The sequence below is a fragment of the Chiloscyllium plagiosum genome, chromosome 5 (genome assembly GCF_004010195.1).
Source record: "Chiloscyllium plagiosum isolate BGI_BamShark_2017 chromosome 5, ASM401019v2, whole genome shotgun sequence".
NCBI lineage: Eukaryota > Metazoa > Chordata > Chondrichthyes > Orectolobiformes > Hemiscylliidae > Chiloscyllium > Chiloscyllium plagiosum.
The window spans coordinates 123,633,036-123,643,068 of record NC_057714.1 but is presented as its reverse complement, the minus strand read 5'-3'; the positions used below and the strand labels follow the sequence as shown (position 1 = coordinate 123,643,068).

Sequence of the window (10,033 nt, the reverse complement as noted above, 5' to 3'; positions counted from 1 at the left end):
GTGCAGGGTCAGTGTGGAGGGGGTAGGGTCCATGTGGAGGGAGTGGAGTCTGTGTAGAGGGTGCATGTGGAGGGAGTAGGGTCCATGTGGAGGGAGTAGGGTCCATGTGGAGGGAGTGGAGTCTGTGTAGAGGGTCCATGTGGAGGGAGTAGGGTCCATGTGGAGTCTGTGGTGGTCCCTCCATATCTGTCCTATTAGCTTCCTTTTGAATTGTGCTGTAGGAGGCCCTTCAGCCCATTGAGTCAGCACTGACAAAATCAATCCTAAATCTACACTTTGCAGCACCTGGTCCATATGCTGAAAATTTTAGAATCTTGTGTGTTTCAATAAAGTTGCCTCTCATTTTCCTAAACTCCAGTGAGAATAGGCCCAATCTACTGAACCTTATAAGTCAGCCCCTCCATAACTGGGGTCAGCTAAGTGACCCTTCTCTGGACTGTCTTCAACGTCAGAATAATTTTTCCTTTCTTAGCTGAGGGGCCCCAGGACTGTTCACAGGATTCCAGCCGTGGTCTGGCTAGTCAAGCCTCCCTAATATTCTGCTCCATTCCCTTTCAAATTAATGACAATATAGATAGGTTAGGTGAGTGGACAAGGGTCTGTCAGCTGGAGTACAGTGTTGGTAAATGTGAGGTCATCCATTTTGGTCAGAATAAAGCAAAATGGACTATTATTTAAATGGTGAAAAGTTGCAGCATGCTGCTGTGCAGAGGGAGCTAGGAATCCTTGTGCATGAATCACAATAAGGTGGTTTGCAGGTACAACAGGTAATTAGGAAGGCAAATAGAATATTGTCCTTCATTGCTAGAGAGATTCAAGATTAAAAATAAGGAGGTTATGCTGCAGCTGTACAGGGTGCTGATGAGGCCACACCTGGGGTACTGTGTACAGATTTGGTCTCCTTACTTGAGAAAGGATGTACTGGCACTGGAGGGGGTGCAGAGGGGGCTCACTGGGTTGTTTCTGGAGTTGAGGGGATTGGTTTATGAGGAGAGACTGAGTAGACTGGGATTATATTGATTGGAATTTAGACGAATTAGGAGGGATTTCATCGAAACATATAAAATTATGAAAGGAATGGATAAAACAGAGGTAGAGAGGATGTTTCCATTGGCAGGTGAAACTAGGACAAGAGGATATAGCCTCCAAATTAGAGGGAGCAGATTTAGGACTGAACTGAGAAGGAACGTCTTCACCCAGAGGGTTGTGAATTGATGGAATTCCCTGCCCAGGGAAGTGGTTGACACTACTCCAGGAAATGTTTTAGGCTAAGCTGGATAGATTTTTGAACAGTAAAGGAATTAGGGATTATGGTGAGAGGCCGGGTAAGTGGAGCGGAGGCCATGAAAAGATCCTTCCTGATGAAGGGCTTATGCCTGAAACGTCATTTCTCCTGCTCCTGAGATGCGGTCTGACCTGCTGTGTTTTTCTAGCACCACATTCTCGACTCCGTGAAATGATCAGCCATAATCTTACTGAATGGGGGAGCAGGCTCGAGGGGCCGGACGGCCTACTCCTGCTCCGAGTTCTTATGTTCATTTCTTCCCTCTCTCCCAATAAACTTGGATGCTCATGTTTTGTGATTTATGCACAAGGGCCCCCAAATCCCTCAGTGCTGCAGCTTTCACCATTTCAATAATATTCAGCACCTCTTTTCTTGAATCCCCACTGTGTGGAAGCAGGCCTTTCAGCTCATTGAGTCTACTTCGATTCTCTGGAAAGCATCCCACCCCCGGGCCCCTACCCTATCTCTATTACCCTGCATTTCCCATGGTCAATCCACCTTAACCTGCACATCTTTGGACTGTGGGAGGAAACCCACGCAGACACGGGGAGAATGTGCAAACTCCACACAGACAGTCACCTGTGGGTGGAATTGAACCTGGGTCCCTGGCACTGAGAGGGACCAGTGTTAACCACTGAGCCTTGTGGTGCCAATGTGTAAAACGTCACATCTTCCCACATTGGAATCCACCTTCCAAGGTCTTGCCCACTCCCTAACCTGTGAGGAGAAAGTGAGGTCTGCAGATGCTGGAGATCAGAGCTGAAAATGTGTTGCTGGGAAAGCGCAGCAGGTCAGGCAGCATCCAGGGAACAGGAGAATCAACATTTCGGGCAAAAGCCCTTCATCAGGAATAGAGACAGGGAGCCTCCGGGGTGGAAAGATGACTGAGAGGGGGTTGGGAGTGGGGAGAAAGAGTCCAATAGGTGAATGGGGGTGGAGATGAAGCTGATAGGTCAGAGAGGAGGGTGGAGTGGATAGGTGGACAGGTCATGGGGACAGTGCTGAGCTGGGAGGTTGGAACTGGGGTAAGGTGGGGGGAGGGGAAATGAGGAAACTGGTGAAGTCCGCGTTGATGCCCAAGGGTTGAAGTGTTCCGAGTTCAACCCTAGGGCATCAACGCGGACTTCACCAGTTTCCTCAACACTTACCTTCTCACCTGTTTTTGTGTCAGCCACAGACTTGGTTATACTCTGTTATTGCGAAAGTACATAGTACTTCCCTCATCGAAGTCATTAATCTGGATTATCAATAAGTGTGGCCCCAGCACTGATCTCTGTGGAACTCCACTAGCTGCAGCTTGCCATTCTGAAAATTGTATCCCTCTCACTTTATCCCAACTCTGTGTCTTCTGTTAGTTTGCCAATCCTCTATCCGTGCTGTCCTTATCCAGTCTGGCCTACATGTGACCCAAGACCCACAGCAATGTGATTGATACTTAACTGTCCCAATGGTAATAAAGGATGGGTAATAAATGCCAGTCCAGCCACTGATGCCCATATCCCAAAGTTAAAATCCCAATTGCCGTACTGTGTTCCCCCTAGCCCTGTGTCCATCCCAGTGCTGTACAGAATAGGGAACAGCATCTCCAGAGAGAGTATGGGGAATGGGGAACAGAAACAGCAGAGGCTTGAACAGGTGCTTTGTCCCTGTCTTCATAGTTAAAGAGTTTGTAAACTTCCAAAGATCATTGAAAACCAAGGGCCTCTAGGTAGGGATGACCTTAAAATGGTTGCCATCACCAGGGAAACAGTGTGAGGAAAACAATTGGCTGAGCAGGCTGGCTGCACAGATGCACTCTGATATCTGTGAAAAACCAGCAGCACAAACAGGAGATCCATTGGTCATACTCTTCCAAGGTTCCTTCGATTCAGGAACGGTCCTAGCAGATTGGAAAGAAGTAAATGTAACCCCTACATTGACAAAAAGAGGGCAGTTAGCCTAACATCAGTCATTGGGAAGCTGCTAGATTCCATTATCAAGGAGATTATAACAGGATGTGGAGAAGAATCAATACGATCAGGCTGGGTCACCATAGTTTGGTGAAAGGAAATATCCATGTTTAAATAGTGGAGCTGAGAGTTTTGATGAAATAACATTTGCACACAGTAAGACTGCACATTTCATGGAGTAATATATTAGCTTGGAGAGATGATTATTTCAGGAAGCAGAGAGTATGGATAAAGAATCTTCTTCGGGGTCAGTCAGTTATCACCAGCGGAGTGTCACAGGGAGCACTGTTGGTTTCTCAACTATTTACAATCTATATCTGAGGAGACACTGAGTGGAAGGCACTGGTAATGATGCTGAGATATGATGTGGAGCAGCCAGTGTTGGACTAGGGTGAACAAAATTAAAAGTCACACAACACCAGGTAATAGTCCAGCAGGTTTATTTGGAAGCACTAGCTTTCGGAGCGCTGCTCCCTCATCAGGTGGTTGTAGAATACAAGATTGTAAGGCACAGAATTACAGTGTGATGCAATGGAAATGATATATTGAACAAACCAGAGAGAGGTGGAAAGGAGGTAGAGAGTCTGCAAACAGATACATCCAGGTGAACGGAGTGGGCGAAAACATGTCCCAGAGAGTGTAATCTGGGGAAATGTGAAAATCTTCACTTTAGCAGGAGACTAGAAAGGGAAACTTCACCTAAATGGAGGGAGATTGCTGAATGTGGAGGTGCAGAGGGATCTGGGTGGCCTGCCCATCAATCACGGAACGTTAGTTTGCAGGAACAGCAAGTGATGAGGAAAGTAACTGGATAGTTGTTGTTTATTGTGAGGGAAAGGAATAGAAATGTCAGGGTGTTACTGCAGCTGGTCAGTGTGAGAGCACATCCACAAAACTGGGCACAGCTTTAGTCTCCTATTTAAGAAAGGCTGTATTGATAAAGTCCCACATAGGAGGTTAGTGAGCAAAATTAGGGTGCATGGTATTGAGGGCAAAGTGCTGACTTGGATTGAAAGTTGGTTGGCTAACAGGAAACAAAGGGTAGTGATAAACGGTTCCATTTCGGAATGGCAGGCGGTAACCAGTGGGGTACCGCAGGGATCAGTGCTGGGACCGCAGCTTTTTACAATGTACATTAATGATATAGAGGATGGTATTCATAGTAACATTAGCAAATTTGCTGATGATACAAAGCTGGGCGGCAGGGTGAAATGTGATGAGGATGTTAGGAGATTACAGGGTGACCTGGACAGGTTAGGTGAGTGGTCAGATGCATGGCAGATGCAGTTTAATGTGGATAAATGAATGGTTATCCACTTTGGTGGCAAGAACAGGAAGGCAGATTACTACCTAAATGGAGTCAAGTTAGGTAAAGAGGCAGTACAGAGAGTTCTGGGTGTTCTTGTACACCAGTCAATGAAGGTAAGCATGCAGGTACAGCAGTTAGTGAGGAAGGCTAATAGCATGCTGGCCTTCATAACAAGAGGGATTGAGTATAGAAGCAAAGAGGTTCTTCTGCAGCTGTACAGCGCCCTGGTGAGACCGCACCTGGAATATTGTGTGCAGTTCTGGTCTCCAAATTTGGATTGGACATTCTGGAGGCAGGAAACATGTTTCCGCTGATGGGTGAGGACACAGCTTAAAAATACGGGGTAGATCATTTAGGACAGAGATGAGGAGAAACTTGTTCACCCAGAGAGTGGTGGCTGTGTGGAATGCTCTGCCCCAGAGGGCAGTGGAGGCCCAGTCTCTGGATTCATTTAAGAAAGAGTTGGATAGAGCTCTCAAGGATAGTGGAATCAAGGGTTATGGAGATAAAGCAGGAACAGGATACTGATTGAGGTTAATCAGCCATGATCATATTGAATGGTGGTGCAGGCTCGAAGGGCAGAATGGCCTACTCCTGCACCTATTGTCTGTTGTCTGTTGTCAATTGTCTCACAAGGAGATCAGAAAATGTTCATACAGCTGACACTTGGAATGGGGTAGGGATTACTTTCTGAGTTGTGTTTGGACAGACTGTGCCTATACCCAGTGGAGTTTGGAACAATGAGAGGGATCACATTGTAACATGAAGATCTTGATAAGGTGGATACTGAGGGCAGGTTCCCTCCTCTGGGAGAGGGTAGGCCTAGAGGACATTGTTTAGGAATGACAGCTCTCCCTTGACAGAGATGAACGGAATCTTTCTCTTTCTGAGGGTGGGTCATTATTGTGTGGAATTTGACTGCCTAGAGAGCAGGGATGGGTCGGGTTAGATATTTGATCAATGAGGGATCAAGGGTTAAGGGAGAGCAAACAGGAGGATGGAATGGACCAACAGGAGGTCAGCCATGATCGTATGGAATGTATCGTGATCAGGTGAGGAGGGGTGAATTGTATTCCTTCTGCAAGGTTTGTGAAGGTTTGTAGCTCAGCTTGAGGTTTAGGGTGTAGGTTCGCTCGCTGAGCTGTAGGTTTGATATCCAGACGTTTCATTACCTGGCTCGGTGAGTATTCCTTCTTTTTAACTCCCTCAGTTGCCATTACACGGAGCTGTATCAGACTTCAATTAAAACCAGTATTGGCAGTACGGACTCGATGGGCTGAAGGGCCTCTTTTGTGCTGTACAATTCTCAGATTCTAAAATGAAGAAACCAATTCCAAGGTTTTCTAGAGAGAAAGAAAGATGAATTTTATTTACAAACCCCGCAGAAAGAAATAAAACATAACAACAAGCATAAACAGACCCATACGGTCATGGTATGAACATGGGAAAAGCCAAGGTCATGGTATGAACATGGGAAAGGCCAAGGTCATGGTATGAACATGGGAAAGGCTTTGATGTCATTGGTAGACCAGGAATAGGCAGGTTTCAATAAATCCTCAGATTTTTTTGAAAGTTGGTTTTTGTGGGATGTGAGTGTCACCGGCTGGGCCCAGTATTTATTGCCTGTCCCTAGTTGCCCCCTTGAGAAGGTGGGGGTGAGCTGCCTTGTTTACCCGCTGCAGTCCATGTGCTGCGTGTTGACCCACAACGTCCCTGAGAGAGGGAATTCCAGGATTCTGACCCAGTGACAGTGAAGGAACGGCGATATATTTCCCAGTCAAGATGGGGAGTGGCTCAGAGGGGAATCTGCAGGGGGTGGTGTTCCCATGTATCTGCTGCCCTTGTCCTTCTAGATGGAAGTGATCATGGGTTTGGATCCTTGAGGTGTTCAATAGACAATAGACAATAGGTGCAGGAGTAGGCCATTCTGTCCTTCGAGCCTGCACCACCATTCGATATGATCATGGCTGATCATCCTTAATCAGTATCCTGTTCCTGCCGTATCTCCATAACCCTTGATTCCACTATCTTTGAGAGCTCTATCCAACTCTTTCTTAAATGAATCCAGAGAGTGGGCCTCCACTGCCCTCTGGGGCAGAGCAGTCCACACAGCCACCACTCTCTGGGTGAAGACGTTTCTCCTCATCTCTGTCCTAAATGGTCTACCCCGTATTTTTAAGCTGTGTCCTCTGGTTCGGCACTATTTGGAGACCAGAACTGCACGCAGTACTCCAGGTGTGGTCTCACCAGGGCCCTGTACAGCTGCAGAAGAACCTCTTTGCTTCTATACTCAATTCCTCTTGTTATGAAGGCCAGTATGCTATTAGCCTTCTTCACTACCTGCTGTACCTGCATGCTTACCTTCATTGACTGGTGTACAAGAACACCCAGATCTCTCTGTACTGCCTCTTTACCTAACTTGACTCAATTTAGGTAGTAATATGCCTTCCTGTTCTTGCCACCAAAGTGGATAACCATACATTTATCCACATTAAACTGCATCTGCCATGCACCTGCCCACTCACTAACTTGTCCAGGTCACCCTGTAATCTCCTAACATCCTCATCACATTTCACCCTGCCACCCAGGTTTGTATCATCAGCAAATTTGCTAATGTTATTGCTGATACCATCTTCTATACCATTAACATATATTGTAAAAAGCTGCGGTCCCAGCACGGATCCCTGCGGTACCCCACTGGTCACTGCCTGCCATTCCGAAATGGAGCCGTTTATCACTACCCTTTGTTTCCTATCAGCCAACCAATTTTCAATCCAATCTAGTACTTTGCCCCCAATACCAGGCGCCCTAATTTTACTCACTAACCTCCTGTGTGGGACTTTATCAAAAGCTTTCTGAAAGTCTGACCCAGAGATTTTTAAAATGATATCTTGTATCCCCAGCAGTTGGTGAACTTTGCACATTTTCTTGCATTCTCAGCAACTGGATTTCTTTCTGATTTACTTTATTACTGGACAATGTTTTTCAAGAGGCTGAGAGTAAGACTGTCCAGGCAAATCCACTTTCTGTACTGTGGCTTCAAAGCGGTTGTCTGAAATACTGTTCTCATGTGTATCCCTGTGTCTGGCTTTATTGGTCTGTTTCCCAAAACTGGATAATCTAGAGTGCCTTTCATCTTAATATGTGAATCCTACAGGAAGATGTCAGTCAGACAGCAGATGCAGTTCTTTTGATGACATGTTAATTTTAGTTTAGACTGGGGCTTGTTGATTGATTTGCTTCATGAAGCTTGGCTCAACCTGGTCAGATGATAACACTGGTCAGTATTACTTTGGTCAGTGTTAACCGTTTTTAAACCCATTTTAGTCCAGGAAAGATCCCAGGTTTAAAAATCCAAGGATGGAGTCAGAGATTCCTCGTCCATTTCACCACCATAAATGAAGAAGGAGGGCTGGCTGTTTGCTCTGCTCCTGTTCTCTTACAGTGGTGTCAGTGCACAGGCCAGTGTGGAGCTGCTTTTAATGGCTCTCTCTGTAAACAGCAACTGAGCAACCACTGTTCCCAAATTAAGCTGAGAGTTCGTGTTACAGGCTTCTCAATGTCCTGGGCTATTCGTAGACTGTGAAATATCAGTGTTAAATTAGCAGAGCAACAAAATGAGTCTCGTGCTGTATTCCTTTTTTAGTTGAAGCCTGTCCTGGTCTTTGCTGTGACTTGGTTTGTGGCTGAGCTGAGACATTCATCCACACAATGTGATGATTGGTGTCACCAGTCTGATTTCTGGTTGGCTCTGTTCTAGCTCAGGAAAGCTCCACACCCTAACCTCAGCCATGCTGAATGAAGAAGTGGTTAGAGATTGGATTGCATCGTGCTGACTGAGTAACACTGAGGTATAGCCCTGGATTGTGAACCAGTCCTGTCACTCCCTCCCTCCCTCCCTGACGACATTCACTCACCCTCTGGATTCTTACTCACTCCCTGGCCCCGTGCCAGGAATTCACTGCAGCCCGTGGCAGTGAGCAAGCAACTGTTCAGATTTCCTCTCTAATTTCTTCCACGCTCTCCCGCCCCTCTCCCTGTCGCCTCCATTCATTCACTTTGCTGTTGCTGCTGCCTTCAAACAGCAGATCACCTACACAGCGATACCTGTGAGTGCAGCCTCTTCCCATCTGACTGATCATTCCTGAGGGGCAGGAGAGTGTACAGGGCTGCTGTCTCTCTCTCTCACTCACTCACTTTCTCTCTCTCTCTGTCTGAGTGGAGCTGCCTTACAGTCCGTTCCTCTGCCAGATCTCTGAAATAGTCAGCCAGGAGACTCACTTTAACCATGGTGGCTGGTATTTTAATGTCACTGCGTGAGCTCAGGAACATTTATGAGCTGTTGTTCCGTGATGGTGTCATAGTGGCAAAGGATGACCGCCGACCACAGAGTCAGCACCCTGAGGTGCAGGGAGTCACCAACCTCCAAGTGATACAAGCTCTTCGCTCCCTGAAATCCCGTGGTTACGTGCGAGAAAGCTACGTGTGGAGACACCACTACTGGTACCTGACTGACGAGGGAATCCACTTCCTCCGACAGTACCTCCACTTACCCACCGATATTGTCCCAGGGTCACTGCGGAGAGTGTCGAAGACAACAGCAAGGGGCCGTGCTCCTGTGGCCCAGTCTGGTCCTATCCCCAGGCCCGAGGGGCACACCGACAGGCAGCAATATCGACGAATCCAGAAGCTGAGTGTCGACAAGTTAACTGGGGTTGAGCTTGGATCAAAACCAACCCCCAAACCAGGTTAGCGAAAGCCCCCTCTCTCCTTCTCTCTCTCTCTCTCTCTCTTGCTATCCTTTTCCCAACATTCTCTCCAACACTCTGATTCCATGATCCATGTGACTCACAACCGGCTCAGCTTTCTGACACCTCCCACAACTTCCTTTAACCAGCCCATCCCATATCCAACCTCCGACAGTGCGGCACTCCCTCAGCACTGACCCTCCGACAGGGCACACTCCCACAGCACTGACCCTCCGACAGTGCCCACTCCCTCAGCACTGACCCTCCGACAGTGCGGCACTCCCTCAGCACTGACCCTCCGACAGTGCGGCACTCCCTCAGCACTGACCCTCTGACAGTGCCCACTCCCTCAGCACTGACCCTCCGACAGTGCAGCACTCCCTCAGCACTGACCCTCCGACAGTGTCCACTCCCTCAGCACTGACCCTCCGATAGTCCGGCACTCCCCCAGCACTGATCCTCTGACAGTGCAGCACTCCCTCAGCACTGACCCTCTGACAGTGCAGCACTCCTTCAATACTTACTCTCTGACAGTGCGGCACTCCCTCAGCACTGACCCTTTGACAGTGCGACACTCCCTCAGCACTGACCCTCCGATAGTGCCCTCTCCCTCAACACTGACCCTCTGAAAGTGCGACGCTGTGATATGGACCAGGTGTTTGAGCCTGTCTCACTGAACTTTGAATGGACATAGGAATCAGAAGAAGACCTTACAGCGTATTGGAAGTGCTCTGACCTTTTA

The 10,033-nt window shown here is 47.7% G+C and overlaps 1 protein-coding gene across 1 annotated transcript; it reads left to right on the top strand.

The window, feature by feature from the left end:
* Nucleotides 1-7,425: 7,425 nt before the first annotated feature.
* On the top strand, nt 7,426-9,485 carry LOC122550221 (40S ribosomal protein S10-like). The gene has a single exon (XM_043690983.1). The coding sequence runs from the start codon at nt 8,832-8,834 to the stop codon at nt 9,294-9,296; it is 465 nt and encodes a 154-aa protein (XP_043546918.1). The 5' UTR covers nt 7,426-8,831; the 3' UTR covers nt 9,297-9,485.
* Nucleotides 9,486-10,033: the final 548 nt, after the last annotated feature.